Here is a 24,622-nt window from a genome sequence, read left to right on the forward strand (position 1 = left end):
ACAAGATTCTCGAAGTGAGTACATAGTTAACTCATTATTTTCGTGGAAACGGGTTTAAAGTTATATAAGCACAGGACATACCTAGATTGTTCCGGCTGGAAACGCTGAAACATATTTAGAAAATATTCAAAAGTAAAAAAATGTAATAAAAATTAAAAAGGCAACGAGAAAAGCAAGCATAAGTATGACAGAGTCTTTCTTTAGGCGTAAGCCAGTTATCGACCTCGATAAGTAAATGCTTAATATCGATATTAACTCCATCCGCTGCGGTTCTTAGCCGAAATAATGCCACCCAAAAAAATTTATACATAAATTCTAATTAAGCAAGTATGACGATGTGACAACAGTCCAGCCAATTCGCACGTACATTAGTTTTCATTGGCACCGCCTTCAAGACAGGTGGAAGCTTGATGGATTTTAATAGCTTCTTGAGGAACTTGAGACACCGGGTCGCATTCGTTGTTTCGTTTGTGTCGACTATCTCATAGTAGCAGACGTTCCTAATGGTCATTGTAAACACTACCATCATATGTCCAAATCTACTTAGTATTATGACCGAACTCACTTCCTCTTGATGCCATTGGCTCCTCTCGTTTCTTTTTGGCTGGTGATAGAGGTTAAGCCATGCCTTATTTATGGCGACTGCATACGCCAGCAAAGTTTTCATGTATCTGAAGTAAGATCCCGCTTTATTGACGTGGAATACCCCATGCACTGGATCCTAATTGATATGAAGTTACTTTACAGGAAACCAACTTCTTACTCAGTTGTCACGCCTTTAGTACTTGGGCCCTAATTTTGTAATACACAGCATTAGTCGACAGAGCCTTTACATATCAAGTTCAAGTGTCGGGAAAAGCTCCCTCGATTGGGACAATGCTTTTTGACTTTTGGGTCCTAATATCCGGTTACCCTCTCGCTGACCTTCAATCTCCATTCTATCGCTAAGGAATAGGGCAAACGTTTTTCAACAAAAAATAATTGTACTTCAACATTCGCACTGCGTATTCATTTAAAAGCTCCTTACTCTATGTTTTCGATGTATGTTCGTAGCGGTGTGGTCTTTCAGGAACAAAAAATTGAGCACTGTGCATTGATTATTAAAACTAAAAGACGTTTTTTTCTTCTGGACTTACTTTTTCTTTAGTAATCTCAATAGGCTTCCGTTCATAAGTTTCTAGAAGACTGGAGCATTTGCCAGTCAAATCTTGTTTAGCAGCGTGGGGTTCAAAAATTATTCAATTCAAAGTCTGCCGGATTCGTTTGTAACAGGCTAATACTTTCAAGCATTTTTATGGTTTTTTATGATTGCTGCGGAAGTTATTGGGAACTCGCTTGCTCCTAAATAGATCCAAAGAGCACTGTACGCATTTTTCAGACATATTTCGGCTTCACGTACTAATTTACGCAAACCTTCCACCTTTATTTACATGTTGGTTCCTTCTGAGCATTCCAGCTAGTCATTATATTTTAAAAAACGAATTTCAACGATGGCTATCGGTGAGTGATTAGTCATAATTTCTATTGTTCATAGCCTGGTCGTACAGAATTCTGTTACTAATTACACGAATTATGTATTTGCAGCTTCCAAAATCCACCAAGTCTCCCCTAAACCTACGTTGGAGACAATACCAGCGATCACTACGGTATGTGTGAATTATGATTCGATTTTTGCGACGTCACATTTGCATAATTGGCAATTATGTGTAAACTTTTTTTCAGTGCAAACATGTTGAGGTGGCTGTTCTTCGACTAACAACTGTAGCGGATGGAGTTAATGTGGATATTAAGGATTTACTTACTTACGAGGTCGATAACACGTCTATCCCTGACAAAAGGCCTGTCAACGGTGGTATGCCTATGTTTACTTGTCTCGTTACCTATAAAATTATAACATCATATTCTTCAAATATGAGCCTTCAGCGTGCATTGCGGGTACGATTTAAGCGTGCCCTGTACACATATAGGCTTAAGCCCGTTTGCACAAAAATAATGGGTTGTAACTACATACTTTCGCTGAACAGCAGGTTGCGCAGAGTGCTCGATATAATTACTGGTGACAAACAACAATTTCGTAATATCACATTAGGTGATGTCCAGCGAATTATAAACCCCGCATGCATGTTTAAGTTATAATAAATTGTTCGTTCTTTTTTACGTTTATTTTATACGAGAAGTAGTTATAAAATTGTTTGCTTTTTAGACGTTTTACGTTTATTTTATGCGAAAAGTAAATGTGATCTTTCAAGCAACAAGTATATTTTCTCATGTATACAAACGTAACTTACATCGTACCGTCGGTTGTTTGTTTCTAGACCTTTAATTTTATTGTTTTTCATGTTTCAACAAAAAATAGTACCATTTGAACTATACTTTATATATACCATTCATCATCAATTAAATTCGACCGGAACTAGCGGTAATTTTTTATATGTATATATGTATTTATTTTCCATATGATTTATTCAGCACTTCAGCCAAAACTTGGTATTATTCCCAAGCCGTGCGTGTAAAAGCCTGTCTTAGTAAAACGCGTCATTTTTCCTTTTCCTATGTCGGAGCAACGTACACAAAAAACCACTCCACCAGATTCACACGATAATTAGTTTAAGAACCAACACTGGATTTATATGCGGAAAAGTGAATGTAAGAGAGCAAGAAGTAGAAGTACGGTTTTTTGCACGCTGCCACAGTTCATGATCACTTGTGTGCACTAATCCATTTTGCGCATCGTGTATACAGCAATGGCGTGAAATACCCCTGGCACAATTCCTAAACATAGCCGCAAGATTTCAGATTTCAGGTTGTCAGAATTTTCTCAAAGCAAACATTGCTATATACAAAGGGAGATAGTGTCTCCTTAGCCCCATTGAATTTATTTAGAACGTAATTTTTCTTTCAGATTATCATGTCAAATCGAAGTACCTTATCCGTCGAAAAGGCCAAAAGGACGGGTTAGAAAAGGCCTTATCTCTATATGAAAATCGACGTAAAGATTATGTCGCAACCATTGCCTGTCTTGAAACTAGAGAGAACAAAAACGAGGTGAGCATATAATAGACGTGAATAATAATTGTTTCCGCGGTTGAATAACTAACCCTTAACGGTCTCTTTATACCCCAATAGGAAGAAATTTCAAAACTGCGTGAGACTCGAAAGTTTCTACGGAAGCTTCAGCGAAGAATACAAGAAGCCCGCAAAATGTTGAGTGCTATAGCGGATAATAACACCAAGGTAATAGAGGTGAATGTTAAGAGTATTGCTAATAATAACATGGTTCGACTTGATTTTAGCAAAAATGCCGGTAATTATGTAACTTTCTACAGAGTCAAACGATTTTTTACTTTCAGTTGTAGGCGCATAGGAAATAATACCTGATTGTTTTACTACTTTGTTGTTAAAATGCATTTGATATGTGCCCTGCGATAGGCCGACGATCGGTCACCGAAGTGGGCTCCGCCACCAATAAGAACTGGTGCATTGGTACTTCCCACATCGGATGCACCTGCATTTACAATATCTGCAAGGATTTAAGGAAGTATTACCGAGGAGTAGGACCACTGAATCACTCTTGTTAATGTTTTTTCAAGGTCTGCACGAAAAACTGCTAGTGACGATGATGTAGGGCCACGACTACAACAGCGCCAGCGGCTCTATCGACGCCTATTAACTGTACAAATGAAGACATCTTCCGACAGCCCATTGATATAAGGAAGTCTACCACTAATCCTAGTCAGTTTGTCATACCATCGCTTACTGAGCAGGTACATCTCATTAGAATTACCGTTCCGGTTAGTGAGCGTGATTTTAGCCATAGTACGTTGTGTGCTTGAAAAATATAACTTAAATGAGACATTTTATATATTATATAGATCTTTATGAAACGAAAGGTCTTTTATGCAAATAATAAAAAAAAAAAATGCTACCATGACTACTATCATGTATTTTCGTTCCATTAAGCCGGGAAACTTTGACTTACACTTTGCTTCGGTAATAAAAGGACGTCGTAAGGCACACAGTTTCTATGCTAATGTCTCTACAAAGCACAATCGAAAGGTATACTGCCTTTCTTTATGGTGATACTTCATAATATCATAGATATATCTATATAATATATATATATATATATCTGCGCATTTCGTGTTAGCTTCTTTCAGTCCTTACCAGATAAACGAGAGGCTAACACCTAGTGACTCAAAAAGCAAAGTGCACCGGAAGATGCATCGGATCCGGAATCAACGCACTTTGGAGTTGGAGATGCCAGCCATAAGGAGCTTCTCTAAAAGCTTCCAAATATAATTTGGCACGATCCGCCAATGCGGCTATTTTGAAATGTCTAAGTTCAGTATGTACAACGTGCTTAAAACGCCTTAAAAATAAAGTTATCATATGTATGTTAGATAATTACTTTTTACTGGCTAGATAATTTCTAGATATTTAGTTTGTAAATAGATGGCTTCTCTCGAGATCTCAACTTGGCGTGAACTTGTTATGTTATGCTAATGTTCTAAAAAAACGAAGCAGACTGTGTTGGTACGGGGAGTAGATAAATATACCTTCAAAGAAACTTGCAAGCTATAACCTTCGTTTTATATATAAGGTAATAAAATACAAGCAATTTGATTGTAAAAGTACGCTCTTCCATGCGAACGTGCAGTGTAGTCTCCAGTGTTCTGCCATGTACCTTGGTCCGCATTTGAATGAAAATAAGAGCATGGAAGATGTTAACAAATCTTGTTAACAAAAGATCACCCTCAGGTTTTTTAATAGTGAGTTTCCTATGTGCTATCGATTTCAAATTTAAGTTTTCGGACAAAGATAAGCCGGCTGAGTCTTTGCGACAGTGTTTATTCGACATAAAATATCTTCATGACTTGTGATTCGGTATGTGTAATATGGCAGTGCAGCTTTTCTCATTTCCGGGTGTGCGTAGCTCACTACGCTAACCATCGTTATCTAATGTGAACAGCGACACGCAACCATTTGATAACCATCGTTATCTAATGGGAACAGCGACACGCAACCATTTGATTAATCTAAGTCAAAAATGATTCGCGATTCGTTCATTGGCACGTTCTGGTCACCTTCTTCATAAAGATTGTCGAGTAGAACGATACAGTACCACACCTGATCCTAACGAATTTTGAATACAAATCGATTAAGCAGACAACAGAACTATTCATTTTTGTGTAGCAGATTGCTACAGGATTGACCAGAGGATTACACAACTCGTATTTTGCATTTGATTTGACAATCATTGATATTACGTTCAGCCCAGCTTAAATTGTACACACCAACAGTTGTGCAATTATCCTGCCCCTTTTTCTGATAAAACTTGTTAAAGTTTAAAAAAAAAAAAATTTAAAACTGGAACTGATGTGCCGAAAGCACACTATAGCATAGAAACAACTTATTAGTGTGCAGATTATAGATAGCCAAGAAAAAATGTTGACAGAACAGATAGAACATGAGGATGAATGAAACCAGAAGCCATAAACTAAATCCTGTATGAAATGTGCTTTAAACCATGAGCAACAGTATTGCACTAACTTGCAGGTACTACGAAAAATAAAAAGGCAGTCTATTTTTGACATCTTTAAGCATTTACGGAGACTCAAATGTTCATTTTGATGAAGCTGTTGATGCACACCGATTCATACCATGAATTTCAATAAAATGTCAATCTTGGGTTACTACGTAAAAAAAAATGAGACGGACTGACTTTATAAGGATTTTAGTGAACAGTGAAGAGGAACAGAATGCCTTCGTCAGATTATACGATCAAGTAATCATCCATTTGGACCCTTGCAAAAAATTATAGGAATAAGTTCTAATCCTTATTCCTAGTGAACATGGATTTAACGAGTTTGTTACCTGTCTTTTCTAGAAATAGTTATATATTACATAGCCTTCGTTGACAAACAAAGATATTCATTCGGGGTTCATCAAAGACATTACTATATAAAAAAAGAAAGTGCGGCAACACTGTCTGGATGAAGTTGGAAAACTTCAATAAATTTATTATTATTCAATATGATCCTGATTGATGACCCATCGTAGCCGCAGCAAAACTTTAATGTGGTCTACAAGCAGTACCAAAAAGCCTCCGATCGTGCAAGTTGGTCACTAAACAAGGATACGCAAAAAAAGTTTTTGCTTTAGTGTTTACATTCACTTTTTTTTTTTCGATTCGAAACTCACACGAGTGTAAAGACTACTCTGTTGTGAAATCATGGGATAACAGAATCGAACGAAGCGAGTAAAACCAATTATACTGGGATGAAACCGGTGGCTCGCCATACGTATATTAGACTTGGATTAACCGCAGCTTGAAGGAAAAAAATTTAACCTGTTTTAACTTCAACTCGAACCTACTTAGTGCTCGAATGCGTACACAAATTTTCTTGGGTCCGCAGATGGTAAAATGTTTTTAACCTTAGTAAAAGTTTTATATTCACGATGGCCCAAAATCTAAATATCATCCATCACCATTGCAAATATGATAAATGCGCTACGAAAGCCCATTAATTGTTTTTTCAGGGAATCGCTTTCAACTTAATTTAAGATTAAAAATTCATATGATTGAATTTGCGGAGTGTTGAGGAACTATTGGATCACAATATATTCGTACTTTTTTTTCACCCGCAATTCACATAATCACTTGCAAGATTCGTTTATCCAAACCAAGTAATCGACAGTTGAGGCGTACCATTTGAAACACTGCGTCGTACGGGTTATACGAGTTTTGTGTGCGGTAGCGAAAATCAATGAGCAGCAAGTTCTTCAACACAATTTCTCAGGCATCTGGATCACCTGTATGTATTGTCAGGCTTGTGAAAACTAAAATTGCAAAATCTATGCGGAAACCCAAGTTCTTCGAAGTTCAAGTTCTGCTAATTCCCCGCGGAACCACATTTCTAACTGGTTTAGAGTTCATTCACGTTAGACTTATTTTCAACCCAGTTTTCGCAATTTCAGTATTTGTTTTGGTTATAGTAATGGCCAAGAGAGTGCCTAGACTCGAAACTCTGCTTTCGCAAGAAGTCTCTTCAGTCATGGCAATGCGTTCTTGTTCTTCGGGTCCCGACACCCAATCATCTTCTTTTTAGTCTTTAGCATTCCAATATTCGTTCTTGAAACGCTTGCACTATTCACGTACTGCAGCTATTTTACCTAATATACATGATAAATGAAAAAAAAAAGATGAATTTCCGCGGCGATGTGGCCTTCAAGGAATAGGAACTTAACCATAGAGCATTGATTTTCGAAACTAAGGGATGTTTTCTTTTCTGAACTCGTTTCTGTTGGAGATAGTCTTCATTTACAAGATTTACTAGTTTTTGAGTCACAAGAGTATTTACGAATCAAACCTTTCTCTCAAGCAGCAGCTAAAATATTATTCAGGTTCAAATTCCGCCGAATTCACTTGTAAGACTGTTATTTGGTTATGTAATCTGGTTAATGTCTTCGTAGAGATTCGCAAACGCTGCTTATTGTGAACAATCGGTGAGAAATGAAACCTACAGCAAAGTTGAGGCCCCTTCTAAAATCAATTTTTCTGTGCCCTTTATAGGAATTGACAATGATATCATTTTTGAAATCTTTTTTTTTTTCGATTAAATCTCAGATCGCATCGGAAACAAAACTTTGATGAGTAGCATCTTTAAAGAACCCGATTCGTACTTCCAATAGTTACTAAATAATGCATCCTTGATAGATCTAGCTTGAATTTCATGAATGAAGTGAAATTGTAGAACCCATGCGTACCAAAGTGAGTGACGACAAAACTGTTCAGTCAATTCGTTCTATTAGTCTCGTTGTTCATCATCGTACCCGAAGTAACACAATTCCCATCAATCTATGCAGTGTCCGCTTTCAATTCCTAAGGTGGGCCTGGAACGATGTTTAGCAATCCTACCAACAAGCTGTCTGACAATTACTAGTCTTCGGCGTGTTGCCATCTGTATTTGAGCTGAGAAGTCGTATTTAAAGTTAAAATTTGTCATTTCACTTGTAATGCGTGTCATGTATGACAAAATTTTGAATCCGTACTCCGCCCAAAGAAAACGTCAAGACTAATTCATACAAAAATCATTTTTAATTATATTAGGTGTTTTTAGTTATAACAATAAGAGGGCTGTTGTTACAACAGCACTCTTAGTAAAATAAATTAAAAATCTTAAAGCACCTTAATATATTAAATACTGTATATAAAAATAAATATTTTGTTTCATTTTCCGCTAGTTAGCGCTAGAGATAGTCCTTCTTCTCCATGCACTAGTGTCGTAACGTCCGACGCTAATTTCCTCTGGCATAACTTCTTCTTAGGACAGTCCCTATGAGCACACAGAAGTTTCCTCAGTTCTTCATCATTTAAAAATGTAAACAGCTGCACAAGCTGCACAGCTTCGGTGTCTGATCTTTGCAGCAAAAAATTATACAAATCTTGAGGTGACGTTTTAGTAGGTGACAACCATATTGCATTGCCAACACTTTTGCCGAACTTTTCTCCAGTCACCGTGGTAATTATGGGGGTCATAAATCCATAACAATTTTCACCATGAGTTCGCTTAATTAAATCGTGACCGCTTTCAATGTTGCCCATCTGGTCTTGTCCACCTGCAAACAAATATGTGTATTCTAAATTCGCTCATTCCATGTGAAAATATAGCATTGGCGTAGTGCATATTTATTCATTAAATAATAAGGCATAACAAACATAATACTTACCGATCTGTACGCAGCATGTGTACATTTCGTAAAGCCGCAACCAATCATATGCTTGAAAGATCTGGTAACTGAATTCGGTAACACTCATACCACCAGGGCTATTTAATCTTTGGCGGACGGACTCTCTGTTGAGCATTTTGCTTAGCCGAAAGTGCCGTTCTACAGTTCCAACAAAACTGTCTAACGTCTGATCGAGGTACCAATACGAATTGCGGACAAGCTGTAAATTTGGGAGAAAATTGCCGTAATGGAAGTACCTAAAATAAAAGTGAACAATTAATTTTAAAGTCTGAGCTGAATATCTTTTTTATCGCCGGAGTGAAAACCGACCTTATTGTTATGCTAAAGACAAAAAAAAAGAATTTATACAAGCAATCTTTTACGCGGAATATTAACATTATATAAGACGTGTATTATAGTTATAGCACACGTCCGTTAACAGCTTCACAGCACAAAGGCAAGCACAGCACACACTTACCTTTTGTAATTGTCGAAAACTGTTCTAATATTTTTTTCAAGCCCTTTAGAGTTATTCTCGATAATATCCTGCTCCATAGTACTCCTCTCAGTCAGACGTCCACTAGGGTCACCAACTTTCGCAGTAGCATCCCCAACGACGACGATAGGCGTCAGGCCTTCTTTTTGCAGGTGCAGTAATAAAATCATTGGCAAGAGATTTCCGAGATGAAGGCTATCGGACGTAGGATCGAATCCGCAGTACACCGACTGAGACTGACGAATTAGGCTTGGTAACTGCAGACTTTACGAGTAGAGAAATTTAATTAGAAAATATTATGGTTGGCTTAATGTAACAGTGTGTAGGATTCACGACGCGATGGTTCATGCGATAACGTCTATGGTTGCATGTGTAATGCTTAGCGGAAGCCCCTAAATACAACATCTAAAAAAAGCTCGAGTGGTGCTAGCACCCAGTACCGTAAGGTTACTAAAAATAAGAATGTCAATTATTATGTTGTACGTCCGTCTTCACTAAAAACACTAACTCCTCAATAGGAGGAAACACCTTATTTAGTATTCCCCTCTGCTTCAGGCTGTATAGACACTTTAGCTGTCGAGTTTGGTAAACTGATGATGTTTTCAAAGACCGCCTCTGTTGTTTAAAACTATTTAGTAGGCCAGCCCACAACATCTCCATGGTTCTTTGATACCGAAACATCTGTAAGTTTCGAGAAAGAATTATGGTTAAATAAGTCCAACAAATGAAAAATTAGCTTAAGGAAATTAAACGTTATATTGAGAGCAGATTTATAGGAAAAATTTAAAACTACTGCTAAATTCAGAATTTGTTTCCAATTAATTATTTTACTACATACCTCCGAAATATATTACTAGGTGGATTCAACTGATACCACCAAACAGCTGACAGTCTTCCTACTTTTGTTGTGAAAAGATACTGCGCACTTCCAAGAGCAGACGCGAATTTATAGTGAATTGTGTTCAAATTAGCGCGCGCATAAACCATATGTCTAAACATTAGGTAAGGTCCGCCATCTTGTTCATGAGCAGTTAGCCTACCGGTATGCGAAATAATAGAAGAATGGTTTAAATTTTAACAAGTTGGTCGCATTAAATGTCGCACAATCTCCTAAATAGCTTGAGAACAGCGCTGTCCCTTCGGCAAGGTAAAGATTAACCGATTATTGTCTCCTACACTGAATTGTCCTTTGCAGGTCATTATTTTATTACTTTTTTTGAACTAGATATATAGTACTCCTCGTTCCTATTTCATTTATTGCAGGAAAGAAAGTACGGACATTTGTTGCATAGCTGAAGAATTATATGTCTGCTACTCTACAGAAGATGCTTACTAAATTGTATAGCTTTTTTTCGGTTTTTTTATTGTTTTTCTAGAAATGTCTATTGCCTATAATAAACCTTCATTTGTCTCATTATGAAGCTTAGTGCGAGGTGTCCATTAACTATAGCTGCTACGGAAAGAAAACGCTCCAATAACATACCTAAGTAACATAATGACTATATAGCGGAATATAAATATTAATACGTGCTTAGACATTGATCTGTGTGTTGTTTTATATACTTACTTATAAACTACAAAATATTACTAAATAAACATAGCACTCATGTAATTGAATACCTGATAGCTATAGAACAGCTATATTGACTTCTACATGCTTTCCAGCTAAAAAACAACCTAAAAATCTGTACAACAACTTATCAACACGTTTAGGCACGCTAAAAATGAAAAAAATTTCCGGTATTAGGCCACTTTACTCCGTTGGCTTATTGTTTTTTATGAACTAGGTGAATGCTTTTTGGACATTTTCTAGCAGTGCCGTTCGTTACGTTAATGTTAAGATAAATGTGTTATAGAAATAGGTTTTATTTATCAATAAGCAAACTGCTGAGAAATTTTTTGCTTTGAAATGACAAGAGGCACCTATATAATATAAATAGTCATTTTGTAGCAATTATGAGACCTAAAAGTAGCATGCAAGGGAAACTTTGCACGGTAAGCCTATTTGAAGTTAAGCAGGATTTTTTTAATGGAGAAGTCCACTTACTGTGTTTGTACCAAAAGTACATTTAATATATCATTTAAATACTGTTAATAATATATGACATATATTGGAAATATCCGCAGATGTTTCTACGTCGATATCATCAATATTCGTTTCATTTCCTGCGACCAGTTGAGTGGAAACAGCGACTCACTTCTGCGCTAATCTATTGTAATCAAAAAAGTCTACACAGCCTAAAGGAACGAGGCATTATCAAGCAGGTGCTATCATCTGTTAATGAGTTAAGTTTTGTTGGTAAAAAAATCAAAGTAATATAAAAATAAACTCTGTAAAGCGTTCGAAAAAAGCGAATAATCTATAATTAATAAAAATAAATCACGAGTTTAATACGGCTTCGCTGAAAGAATTAACCCATAGTTTAATTTGGTTGGGTTTTAAGCCCTTCTTCTATTAAAAAGCTCATGTTAGTATTTTGAAAACAGAAGTTTTATTGAAAGAGTCGTTTCAGTGGTTTCTCACACTTTATTCTGGAAATTTTGCCACGAATATATAAGAAAGCGAATGAGTAGTTACTCTGTCTATGAACAATATTCGAGCAATATGGTCTAATTTAATTTTTTTTCGATGGTAGATTGTCTATTTATATACTAGGTCCCCTGGATACTATTATAATCAATTTAGAAATATATTTCTGGGAAATTTGTAATACAAAAAGAATAAAATAAAATTCAATACAGAAAACGTGAAGGCGGTTTACGCTAAGATTTAAAATAAGAGTAAAGTCAATTTATGGTTTTAGCGTAAAAAAAACAACAAATGAGTTCTACTATTACTTGGAAGAAAACAATTTTTTCTATTCTAATCAAATTATATTAGGTCGAGGCAAACGCTTTTAATCAGTCGAACAGCCTTAATTTTTGCATTTGCTAAGGCAGCAGTAGATACGCAAGTTATTACTAAAATAGGCGGATATGACTATATAGCACACTTGTAATGTGGGCATCCGAACACCATTTTTTTCTATAATAGTATGGCATAATAACATAGCGTTAGTATATGTCCAAAAATGCAATGGCTACTACAATGACGGCGATGATTATGGCACTTTAATTGGCAAAATAACGTAGCTTACGTTTCTTGTCTGTTCGATCATTTTCTCGCAGTCTACTATATATACGTCGTAAAAATCCTTGGGAAATACGTTGCCCAAGAAAGGCTCTGTGTGTTTTGGGATTTTCAATAAACGCTTGATTTATAATATTTGATTTTTTTCCTGCGTAGCCTTTGTCAATCTGCGTCGCAACAGATCCGCTATCCTCAAACTTATTGCCTATTGTGTTGACTCTTTGGCTCGACGGCGGCGTTGTCCCAAAGTCCTACACCGTTTTTGTCGTTCTGCTTGGTATTTTTCATGTTTCAATATTGTCTGGTAACCCACTTCCATTTATCGTTAACAAAACCTTGTTCAGGTAATCAGTATAAGAAACCTAAACAGCATGAAGTAGTCATCAACTAGATTATCAGTACGAAATGTCTGACTTATATTATGCACAATACATCACTACTGACTTCTGCTTATCACGCGAGCCTATTAAGATATCGGCAAGTGTTAGTTTTAAATCAGAATTGGAAAATAGAGCGCGAGGCACCTTCAATTTAAGAATTAGTGCTCTCCATTTCTTTTTCCCTGAGCTTAAAGAGACTCTTCTCATGGTGTTTTTATCTAACAAGAATAGGCAATATGTGTAGACCTGTTCAAATTATTAGTACAGAATGAAGTTTGGCGTTTGTCGAGTGAGGCGGTGTTAAATCTTCTAGACTCTAACATCGTGAATGCAATAGATTATATATACAAACATATATTTACGCACATTTCTCATCCCAAATTGCTAGCAACTGTTTTTCAAAACCTAGATGAAATAAAAAAAAATCGTGCAGTTCAATATATTGCACATAACACACTCGATGACAAGCTATACCCAGAAAGCAACTTTGACGGCAGACGAGAAATTTATAATTGTGCTTGGATCGTGTAAACCTGTTAGGGTCGAATCTAAATCGATAAAATTATTAGACGGCTCTTAATTGCACTCTCAGTATACGCCACTGTAATATTATATCCTATAGGATGCTTATAACATTGTATAATAGGATTATAAAAATATAAAGTGCCGCTTTGACAAATACGTTGCAGGGTCAAATATTTCCATTATTGCACTAATTTTTACCTTCTGCTTCTTTTATTAATGTGAAAGAAAGACCCTTTAACTGTTAAGACCTCATGCTTTTTGTTTCAAACAGTTAAGAAATGTTTCTGTAGACCACTGAAAGGTTTTTCCTCAGCGTGTTAAGAGCTCTTTGCCTCAACCCGTACACGGGCTGTTTCGAAGAAATTAGTGCATATTTTGGCGGGCTGCTTATTGCCAGATCGTGGATATGCTTTAACTCTCTATTCTCGGTACCGGAAGAAGTAATAAAAGCACAAATTCTTTATAGTGGAAGTAAAGTGTGAAATACAAATCAAGGTTCTGTCTTGTCTAATGTGTTAATGTTGGACGAACCAATCAGAAATGACAGTCTACACCGTTTCCAGTAAGCTTGCTATTTCCGAGGAACCCAAGGACGATTTCTATCGAGAAAAATAAAGGTCCGCTATAATGATTAGATTGAAAAATTTAACAGGAAGGTGCACAAAGATATTTTTGAGGATCCCGTACGCAGAAATTAACGGTTCTTCTTGAAAGAAGAGTCTAAAATTCCTTACCAGTCTCATCTCAAGCCACTTGGCATCTTTTGGCTTTCAATTTTTTACGATCAGCCAGCAGCTCCAGTCTGTAGTTTCGGTCAGATGTTAATAGTTTAAATATGTTTATAAAAATAATAGGTGATATAATATATATATATATATATATATATATCACTTAATATTTTTTCGCTTTTCCGAAGCGTAGACAGAATGCCAGTCATTTATGCACAATGCACTGCTTCAGATAAAATGAGCTACGTTTTAAAGCAGCTTTTACGGAACTGCAAAAATGTATATCTTAAGAGCTAGATACTTACCACGCTAATCTCGGTTGCTGTGTTACATTAAGTATATCAGCTATCTGTAAAAAGTCTAAGCTAAGTTCATTTAAGTTAACGGAATTTACTTGTTAATGATCTCTTTCGTTTTTTAATCATACCCTTCCTCACATTTTAAATTCACATAGGTCAGAATTGCTCCGTTTTCTGCATCGTTCAAACGCAGCGTACTGTGGCTTTGACCCTACTACGGATAGCCTTCATGTAGGACATCTTCTGCCAATAATTTTGTTGTTACATATTCAAAAACAAGGTATAAAGCCAATAGTGGTTTTGGGCGACGTTACTGCGAAAATCGGTGATCCTAGTTGTAGGGTAACTGCGAGGGACCCTATTCTTGAGGCAACTATCCGACATAACTGCACGAAGATTGAAAAAAACATTTTGAGAATTTTCAACAACTACCAAACGTATGTATTTAACACTAATAAAATAGAAATATTTTCGAGCTGACTGACTTAGATTTTACAAACAGGCTATTTATCGGCTGCTAAAGTACTGTACAAATAGCAAAATATAATAGGTGCGCTCCAATTTCTTCGGCTGCAAGGTCTCAGTACTAACTTTTTCTACTAGAGCTTTTCTATTGATATTAAGTAATCTACCAATTCGCCTTTAGAATATGTAAAATAATTGAAGGAAGATTCACTGAAAACGTAATTGCTGAGTGAGTTACTAATTTATCTTCTTTGAGATTACTGTACACTAAATAGACATCTTAAGAAAAGATAATTAAAATGAATGTTTTAATTAAATATTATTGTGCTATATTACATATTATTTACTTATTTTATAGACGTGTGTATGTGACTTGATTAATATCCATATGAATAGATACTTCCAGTGTGACAGTCCTCTCCCGAAATTGCAAGTACTCCGTAACTCAAGCTGGTATAGGCACGTAAATGTGGTGCACTTTCTAGCAACAATCGGAAGACATTTTCGATTAGAAAAGATGCTTGAGCGCGCCAGCGTTCAAGAACGACTAGCCAATTCGGATGGCATGAACGTTGCTGAATTCAAATATCAAATGTTTCAAGCCTACGACTGGAGTGAACTGTTTGAGCAGTATGGATGCCGCGTACAAATAGGTTAGTTTTTCTTTGATATACTGCTCAATGGCGCAATATGGAATCTTTTTTTAGTCTCTAATCAGTAGCACAACGGCAAGAAAATGACGCCAAACCATTATATCTATTGCAGTTTCCTTTTAGAATGCTTATAACAACTATATTTAAGTAAATTTATAGTTGTTTGATGATAGTGCGTAATCAAACACACAGATTCGGGCCTACCATGAATTTATCAACTTTCATTTGACATTCAAATCTGACATTGAATTGAATGTTTTTGTTGGACCTCTTTATATCTTGATTACTATAAAACATGATTCGAAGGTGAATTGTAAAATGGCTTGAATTTATTCTTGTGCACGGTTTATTATAAAGTTGGAATGGCTGTTTAAAGTTTTACATGCACCTTAAACTGAGTTCAATAATTTTCTTGGTAATGATTTTTAAATATGAAATATCTGATCAGAAGTTTTGATCGGCGCTGCGGATTTTCCACTATTGAACTCTTTCATTTCTGTTGGTATTGAAAAAGTATCCTCGAAGGACGGAAGTATAATGATTGACCTTTCGTAAATAGCATAAAATAGAAGCTGATAAGAATACTTATTTATTTTTAAATCATTTGCATAGACTCATCTACAACAAATTAAGATATTTGGACGATGGGTCAAGGAAGTATTAAAACGATCCGGTTACGATGAACGGTTTTGGTTCAACATTTTGCAAAATAACCAAATACTAAATGTGGACGAGACACAATCAACTAATATGGGCGGAGGATGTCGTGTTACCAAGGGTTTCGATTAGAAGATCGGGCACATCAGTCTTGTTGGAAATGGATACTCTAGCTTTTCTTTGATGATTAATGATTCAGTAATTATGATAAGGCTATGCGCTCCACGATAAGCACAGTGCACCTTTTGAGGTGTTTGTAAACATCCTGTTAAAAAGGTTCTGATTAATGATATGAGATTGTTCACGCTAGCCAGAAGTTATATAGGGCTAAAGTGCTTATTAGCGCTAGCTCTTGGCGAATGTTATTGAACAGCCCGTTCATTCATGGCTACAGAAACATCTTGAATGACCTTTTGTGGCCAAAGCATGATTAGAATTATTATTACTTAGAGAGAATTAGAATTATAATAGAAAGAGAATAGAAGAAAAAAATATGAGAGGTAGTGGCTACTCGATTTGTGTGGTAATGAGTTAAAGTTTACGGGGAAGCTCTAAACATTTAGTCGTCGGCTAGATTTTTCTACAGATTTACATTTTACACCATAGTATTTTCGAGTCAAATCAAATCTATATATACGAGAAAAAAAACTGCTTTCGAGACAGTTGGGGTTTTAATTCTATAACAAATCAGATTACAATACAGATACTTATTGGACGATTTTATGAAAATATATAGGATTTAATCGAGATCAAAATCGAAGGTTAAGCTTTGAAGAACTGTTGAAGCTCTGTAAACAAAGCATTTTTCGAATGGTTTCGTGGGACGCCAATATTCATTTTAACTCTAAAGGTTGAAATATATGGAAGAAAATGATTTTCCGAGCATGAAATATTTGATTAAAGCATTAAATAAAACGTTATTGTGTGGAAGACACTGCCTTAATTGAGAAAGTTTTCGTGGATGCAGAGCCTGCCTTTTCTTCTACAACTTCAGACCTTATTTAATATCCAGTTCAAGCCATTTTAGTGGGATCTAATAGTAATATGTCAAATAATACATTTTCATCACACTCGACTTTTTAGCTCTAAAAATAAAAATTTTTGCGGCCGAATATTTAAAGGTGTATGCGCAAGTCTCCAAATATCGATGGGACTAACAAAATACTCAACCAATTTTTAGTTGGAATGTAATAGCGCAACATTTTTTGTAAGGAACAATAAAATATGCCAATCCTGCCATGGGAATCAAGTACGATTTTAATGTGTGATATTAATTATTTGATTATGTTGCGAGCATTTACTAATACGAGGCAGATGCTGTCCTTCTAGGTGGGCAGGACCAACTGGATAACATCAAGGGTGGACGTAACCTAATCAAACAACTTTATGGCGACGAAGAAACGATCGGCCTAACGACTCCTTTAATTTCTGCTGAGTCAGGCGACAAATACGGCAAAACAGGGTGTAGCCCTATATGGCTGTCATCGGAAAAAAATTCAGCATACGACCTTTATCAATTTTTTTTACGAATGGAAGATATTGAGGCAGAGCGGTTTGCTCGAATGTTTGTATTTGCCGGAAACGAAGAGTTACAGGAAATTGTTCGAGCACATCATAACTACCCGGAGAAACGATTATGTCAAAAAAAACTTGCGACAGACATTACGATACTTGTACACGGGCAAGAAGGACTGAATCTGGCTGTCAAGGCCACTGAACTATTATTTGGTAATAAACTAGACCTTCTTCATCAGCTTACTACTGAGGAATTTGAGCAGATATTTACAAAGGCTGCATATGTTGAAATACCACGCTGTATAAGAGACGAATCTAAGATTGATCTGGTTTCATTATCAGTGCTTGCTAAATTATTTCTAACAGAGAAAGATGCAAAGAGAATTATTAATAACGGAGGACTGTATTTAAATATGAAAAGAGTTTCAGCTATTCCACCAGATGTTGAGCTGCCTACAGGTATTACATTAGCAAGGGTTGGTAAGAAGAATTATACATTGATCAAGTGGATATAGATTTATATAGGACCTATATTCATACTTCTTGTTCTTAATCGATTCAAAGCATTTCGTTATCATATATTTCTCGGTGATTATATCCTTATAAGTGTTTTCATTGGTATTAAGTGAAATAAACGAAGTTTTAGGGCAGCAATCTGTGGATCTGTCTCTTAACAATACATTGAAGATCAGCTATACGCAATCTCTACCACAAAGTCTTCACGTAAAATCTACCTACCATGTAAGGTCGAGCTTCGCCAATTCGGTAGGTAAATATTAATTTTTAGTTGACAATAGACACGGCGTTTAATCTTTAATTTTTTTTTTTATCATAAAGAACTTTATCACCGTTTTGAACCAAAATACAACAGGTTGCACTTAAACATTTCTGAAATGACTAACTCGTTTGTATTCTAACGAAATAATACATTTTACGGTACAATCCACAATATTAAAATGTGAACGAAGCTTGAAGCAAATTTAAAAAAGCTTCTAAAAAAGGATCTAAAGGCAGTTAGTAAGCTTATTTAGACAAAAAAAAAAACCTGAGTTTACAAAATCAACGCGTTAGTGCCTTTGAAGGGGCGACAAAAACTCAACGAAAGCCTTAACGATTTAAAGCCTAGAAAACTTATTTTTCTTATGAGGAAGCTTTACTATATTAAGAGTGGATTGAGCAGTCAAACACAACGGAAGTTGACAGCTATAGCTTACGTTTCGACATAAACCATGATTTAGAAGAATGCTAACCATTTTAGTTTGTGGGCTTAGAGTCTCCTTACATTTACTGAACGTCTTTATAGTAATGAGCTGGGCTAAAAGGTTTCATCGTTTTCGTAAATATCCAGTCTTCAAGCGCTGTTCAAGGTATTATGAACTGTTTTTGATGAACTAGTCTTGCGAATTTCATCTCTTGCCGTATCACGGGCAATGGGCTTAAAGGAAAATGTTCTGTACTGATAATGGTATAGTATTTATTAGCAGATATTTAGGGGGAGAAAATTTCTTGAAGTTCAAAAAAGCCATTTAACAGTTCGAGAATCCTCACTTGTCTTCTTTTTGCTTTACCAAATGCAAAATAAAAACTCTAAAACTGTTGGAAGACTTCTGCTCCATTCTGCATAGCTACACAATGTAATATCTTTTTCCTTAACCCATGCCAACGTTAGTATATTATAGTAAAAAATCATGTCGTACATATCCCAGAATGTTTGCTTATTGACCAATCTAGGAAGTATTTATTAACATTTATGGGCTAGTGAGTTCTATTGATTCTATATATAATAGTATTTGTTTACGTATAAAATAAACTCTGTAAACCCCTTCAAAAAACTTTGTGTAGATTAATATTCATGAAGTTTTCGAAGCCCAGAAAATTATCATAATTATTTCGTTTGTATGCTTTGTAATATGAGTCAATGCATGCGTATATATATATATATATATATATATATATATATATATGAGTCGACCATCTCTAAGAGAAACACTATGGAAAAAAATCTTTTTTACGCTGAAAATATAAGTACGTTTTTAGATTTTTTAGAAAAAAATGTTTTACCTGTTCCCTACCACGAGGTTGTTGCTGCAGAAAAGGTCAAAACTTAAAAAAAAAAACGTGATGTTTTCGCATTTCGTTCTAACTTCGTTTCTTTAGCGGAATATTTACGGAACGTTAAAATCAGTTTTACCATGACATGGAAGAATAACCGCATTTGTACCGTAGCAGGCCAACGGTAGCACAGTAATTGCTAAGGGGGAGTTGCTAAGGGGGAATGCCATACCTGGCATATCCTACAGGAGCAAACCATGACTGGAACACGACAGAAAGATATCAGACTGGGCAATCTGAATAGTCGGTAAAGGAGTTCTTGAAAAAAGGATAGTAGATAATAGAGCAAAATGTTCCGCATTTACATTGTGATTCGCACCCCATATTTACAAATGCTGCATTATAGTATTTTCCAGGGGCATGTCGTTTCCATTTGTTTCTATTAGCTATCATCAATAAAGTCTAGAGTCGCTAATATTAAGGAAAAGACTATTCCCGCTTAAGCTATTGAGCTTTCTAGTTGTGTCTACTCTAGCGTCAACTAGCTACACATGTCCGTGCATACAACCTAACTTAAAACGCCCCGTCGATTACTCACACTAGTCACGTTACTTCCAAGATGTTTCAGTAACTTTTACATATACATATTCATACCGTTTCTACTTCTCGCTCGACGTCAACGCTTACTTGATTACTGACGTGATTTTACCACTTGATCTTCCGAATTGATTCACTCACAGTTGTTGTTCCGAAACTGGCGCAAGTTTGGTTTGATCACAATTGCAGTACTATCCCTATTAACGTCATAAAATGTAACGCTTTTAACAGTACAGTAGAAAAATGTACCTCAAGGATAAGTTGGTTACAATTACACTCATATTTAAGTTCTACATAGCAAAAACAATTACTTTTTTGTACAGTGTTTATACGTATTGTACTTGTACAGTCAAAATCTAAGGTCAATCACCTTCGTTGTTATTCTTTTACACTTTATAGTTCTGCTTCATTACACCATGATTTGGGAGCAACGTATTTTGAAGTTCTTGTAATTTTAATATAACTTTTCTTTCCCCGGAGATCGTCTATATAAACAAGTTTTGCATTATTTGTCAAGGGAGCCTTCATACTTTTCGTAATTTACTTTTTACTGTTAAAGCTAAACTTTCTCAACTCTGCCGAAATGGGCTGAAATACAAATACAGCAAAACAAATTCAGGAAAAGATCGGTTCTGTAAGGCACTACTTACCATCGTGCAAACTGTGGCCATTTTGCACCATCATAGTTGGCGTGAGCATTTGGCATATAAAAATGCATCAATTATCGAATGTTTAATATTCTAAGAATCCAACTTTTAGCAACCTTACCACCGGCGCATGTAATGAACAACTAGTGAATTAACGTAGTAGCGCTGCAAGGTAACGTGACTTCACTCTAAATAAATTCCACCCTGATTTAACTCAAGTTGTGGCTTGATTTGAGGCAAGTTGCAGCTTAACTCGAATCAAGCTACGGCTTGGTTCGGGCAAATTCTGATTTGTTCGGCTTCAAGTAGCCCCTTATATGCAGATTCGGGCCTCATTTATCTAGAAATTGTGATGTTATTAATGTTCGCGGTGCGCACTTTCACAGTGTATGTACTCTGAAACGAGTGAGAACGCGTATAATGAATGAACACTAAGGCCCCTCAAAAAACAACTCTAACGTTTTTTTGCGAGTTTTGCGTATGGGCTAAACTCAACGAGAACCGCAAAAACATTGCGGTGAAATCTATATATCTGCCAAAAATTAAGTTCATACCAAAAGAAAGTAAAAAGCTTCCCCATAGACACTATTGTAAACTAATGAGCCCTGGCATATGGATGATGGTGAACCCGTGATCTAATGGTTTGGGTGTTGCAGAAATGTATAAATAAAACAGGAATTAAATGCCAAAATAAGACCTATTGAAATATTTTAAATGAAATTTATTGTTATAAATAAGGTTATATAAAACGTGTATTGTTCAGAAGCTGAATGCATACGCTGGGTCGATCCTGTAGTTTTTAGTAAGGTGCAAATCATGCGCAAGAAAGGTATGAATAAGTAACTGAACTTGGATGTTCATAGGCACTAAGGATCAATTCAGGACGCGGTTTGCTTTTGAGTGGACCGAGTGGCAAGAGCCACTTGGTTCCAATATTAAAAATATATATTGTTATGGCGAAGAAAATATACCATAATTGCTATTTCGGAGGCACGAAGTGGTATAAAAGCTGTTGTTTTTAGACAATATATTGTGATTCTCCGATGAAGAGACTGTCCCTTAACAATTCATATATGTATACAAACTTTTACCCGCTTTGAAACGTAGAATAGATACTCAGGTCTGTAAGCCAAGACTGCGCATCTAAAAATTTAATAAGGTATAAAAATTACTCATTCAAAATTAGACGCATTTTGAGAAATAGTCTCCGTCATCTTATAGTCTGCGGAACCTTTATTAGCCCGGCTATAACTGGGTTTTGTGCCGAAGTTTACTCTTTGGACGTCAGTTCCCTTCTAAAGTGTGACAGTGACGATGGCTAGCGTACTAAATTGTCGGCTTTCTAAAGTGGAGTAGCTTTTTAAAATCACCCCCAGTTTGTTGGATCTTTAAATGCAATAGTCTTGTTTATTGAGGAACCATTCAGGTAAAATGGACTTCATCGAATGGCCGCTTACTGTGTTATTATTTGAGCACACGGGTCTTTGTTTAAAACGTTTAAACAAATACCATTCATTCAGGCTACGTGCTCCTTTGCAGTAAAAAAAACTAGAATCTTGAAACATTCGATTGTCATTAAGGCAAACGTACTGTCATAGAAAGTTTGCGCAGAAAACCAGTTTATAGCGGGTGATGAGGCATCCCATATGAAAGCTTGCAACGATCCTTGCAGAAAATTCTGGATAAATATTGAACCCTCTTATTGGGAACAGAAATAAATAAACAAATATAATATAAGCATTATACACAAGTTGATATTTACTTTAAAAGATTCTTTGGCTGTAACAAGTTTTAATCTGTACTTTAGTTTGAATTTTCTCTGGGAAAGTAGGGACCGAATCCTATCGCAATAGAGGAATTTTATCTTTTTATTAATCAGAAAAGACTATAATTCTTTTAAAATGCATACTTTCTTATTTCATACATGTATTTGGCGTTACATTTTTGATTAAATTTGCGTCAGATTGACATGTTGAACTAGATGTGGCTATCAAAAATATATAACTAAACTATCATCTCAGTAGTAAATGCTTGATGTGTTAACGAGAGCCAAAATACACCGCAGAACTAAAGAAATGCCCATTGTGACTAAACCAATATAGCGACAGTATTATTATAATTAATATAACTAGTTTCCAGTCCCCTGTTCATAGAAAACACCATAGTTGGTATCAAGATCCCATTGTAACACAATTAGCCCCACCAGCAGATGCGCTGTAGGATATCCAGTGAATTCACATTCTCACATTTTTTTTTAAACCTCTTTATATTGAAACGATAGTAAGATCAACTGAGTAATCATCTTTTAGAGCATTTTGTTCCATCAATAATTTATTTATCCTTATCAGGCAGTTATCAAAACAATAAAGAAAATGTTTTAATATGAAAAGTAAAATAAATAATTACAGTTAAATAATATTCAAATCATTACGACAGAGCTGTTTTATTTATTGCGATACTCCATCCTTGTGCTTTCATTTGGTTATATGATCGCATGACAAAACAGAGCTTTCGAGCACTGGCCTGCACTACTTATTAGTATGTCATCTACGAAAAAGGCAAATTTTTGGGGCGGCTCTTAAACATTTGGTTCCAGAACAAGAAAGGATAAGCTTATTGATTAAAATATATAGATGTAAAATGTGAGTATGGAAACCACATATTGTAACTGCAGCATTCTTTTTTCATGTCATGAAGCATATTTTAGTATATTTATGCTCAAATTATTCTTGCACAAAGTATATTTGTAAGCTTATGTTTATACATATACTATGTTTTGCTTTTATATGCTTTACTTATTATTTTCTTGGTTAAAGATAAGATTTTTGTATTCGTGAATATATGATAATAATTGCAATATCAACATTAGTAGTTATTTCGTATAACTGATAATGCCATATTGGTCCAGAAAAGAGAGACGTGTATCTGCTGATTTAGTGTGTTTTTGATTAGATTGATCTTACCCACTATTGATTGATACCTAATTGACTGATTCTGTTACACACCATCTAAACAACCTAAGGCTAGCTCAATCAACACAACGTACCGGACTTTTTGTCGTACGAATCTATTATCATCGAAAGAATTAATTACAATATATTCAACTCAAATAAGAACTTATCAAAAAATTAAAAATGTATTTAGTTTTATGGTAATACTTTCTTTGTGTTCTACGCGTTGGTACTCGATGGCTCTTAGCTTTTATAAGTATCCAAACACAGTGGAAGAAATTGCCTTCGCGTGTAGTGAATTATATTAGAAATATCAGGTTGATCGGTGTGCTAAATGAAATTTCCGCTTACCTCAAACTATAATAAAACATTTTACCTTCCCAGGCCGTGACGATAAATCCAAGACAATCTCTGTCAAATATGTGGTTTAGTAGAACAACATTCGTAGCATAATACGGCTAAAGTTGTATTATATTAGTCACAGAAAGTGTCATCCGTTCACGTAGACCAACGCATTTTCTACACAAAATTTAATGTCTAATCTAAGCGTCTTATCTGAAAATTGTGTTCAGTCCGTCTTATTCCAACATCTTTGCTTCTTCATCTTAATTTTTTTGCGTATCTTACTGATAATAACATTCACGTATATACGTCGGTTATTGCAAATTATAGGCAGCATATTCTTGAAGAGCCATTACAATTGGTTTTAACGCACCCTGTCAGTATCTACCTTGCCTGCTCTCTTGTAGTCTGTCCGCACTCAAACTACAGAAGTATGTATCATCAGGTTGACGATT

General features: G+C 35.6%; 3 protein-coding genes across 18 annotated transcripts in view; 2 read left to right on the forward strand and 1 right to left on the reverse strand.

The window, feature by feature from the left end:
* The first annotated feature begins 1,425 nt into the window (after positions 1–1,425).
* Positions 1,426–4,364, forward strand: LOC111249338 (uncharacterized). 5 transcript variants are annotated; one of them, XM_022803084.2, is made up of 7 exons: positions 1,426–1,500; positions 1,585–1,646; positions 1,723–1,852; positions 2,903–3,045; positions 3,127–3,234; positions 3,430–3,764; positions 4,148–4,364. In XM_022803084.2, exons 1-6 carry the CDS (start codon positions 1,491–1,493, stop codon positions 3,532–3,534), a joined length of 558 nt encoding a protein of 185 aa, XP_022658819.1. In that variant the 5' UTR covers positions 1,426–1,490; the 3' UTR covers positions 3,535–3,764; positions 4,148–4,364. The 5 variants fall into 5 exon arrangements, with proteins under 5 accessions (XP_022658819.1, XP_022658820.1, XP_022658824.1 ...); XM_022803085.2 differs by having other exon boundaries at positions 4,158–4,364; XM_022803089.2 differs by having other exon boundaries at positions 3,591–3,764.
* A 3,712-nt stretch (positions 4,365–8,076) lies between these two features.
* On the reverse strand, positions 8,077–24,574 carry TyrRS-m (Tyrosine--tRNA ligase, mitochondrial). 3 transcript variants are annotated; one of them, XM_022805789.2, is made up of 5 exons: positions 10,065–10,186; positions 9,735–9,907; positions 9,209–9,490; positions 8,731–8,987; positions 8,077–8,619 (listed from the first exon to the last, which is right to left on the reverse strand). In XM_022805789.2, the coding sequence occupies exons 2-5, from the start codon at positions 9,905–9,907 to the stop codon at positions 8,231–8,233; spliced, it is 1,101 nt and encodes a 366-aa protein (XP_022661524.1). In that variant the 5' UTR covers positions 10,065–10,186; the 3' UTR covers positions 8,077–8,230. The 3 variants fall into 3 exon arrangements, with proteins under 3 accessions (XP_022661524.1, XP_022661527.1, XP_022661526.1); XM_022805792.2 differs by having other exon boundaries at positions 9,755–9,907; positions 10,065–10,184; XM_022805791.2 differs by lacking the exons at positions 9,735–9,907; positions 10,065–10,186 and adding an exon at positions 24,177–24,574.
* Positions 10,216–24,622, forward strand: part of LOC111250469 (signal transducer and activator of transcription 5B-like) — a 53,650-nt gene continuing 39,243 nt past the window's right edge. For 5 of the 10 annotated variants that reach the window (XM_086988471.1, XM_086988465.1, XM_086988475.1 and 2 more), the window contains exons 1-5: positions 10,216–10,373; positions 11,354–11,511; positions 14,444–14,725; positions 15,150–15,406; positions 17,393–18,343. The gene's annotated coding sequence lies outside the window, so the exon portion shown is untranslated. The remainder of the gene's footprint in view (positions 10,374–11,353; positions 11,512–14,443; positions 14,726–15,149; positions 15,407–17,392; positions 18,344–24,622) is intronic. The other 5 variants (XM_086988467.1, XM_086988468.1, XM_086988466.1 and 2 more) reach the window with 5 other exon arrangements.

Source organism: Varroa destructor, unplaced genomic scaffold, assembly GCF_002443255.2.
Source record: "Varroa destructor unplaced genomic scaffold, Vdes_3.0 BEIS01000004.1, whole genome shotgun sequence".
In the NCBI taxonomy this organism is placed as follows: Eukaryota; Metazoa; Arthropoda; class Arachnida; order Mesostigmata; family Varroidae; genus Varroa; species Varroa destructor.

Excerpts from the sequence above, each read along its gene's own strand:
- TyrRS-m (XM_022805789.2), bottom strand. The coding sequence starts at position 9,907 with ATGTTTCGGTATCAAAGAACCATGGAGATGTTGTGGGCTGGCCTACTA. Across the intron at positions 8,988-9,208 it reads GTTTTCGACAATTACAAAAG|GTACTTCCATTACGGCAATT; the intron begins GTAAGTGTGTGC and ends CTTTTATTTTAG. Across the intron at positions 8,620-8,730 it reads CACATGCTGCGTACAGATCG|GTGGACAAGACCAGATGGGC; the intron begins GTAAGTATTATG and ends ATTTGTTTGCAG.
- LOC111249338 (XM_022803084.2), top strand. Across the intron at positions 3,046-3,126 it reads CTAGAGAGAACAAAAACGAG|GAAGAAATTTCAAAACTGCG; the intron begins GTGAGCATATAA and ends ATACCCCAATAG. Across the intron at positions 3,235-3,429 it reads TAGCGGATAATAACACCAAG|GCCGACGATCGGTCACCGAA; the intron begins GTAATAGAGGTG and ends GCCCTGCGATAG.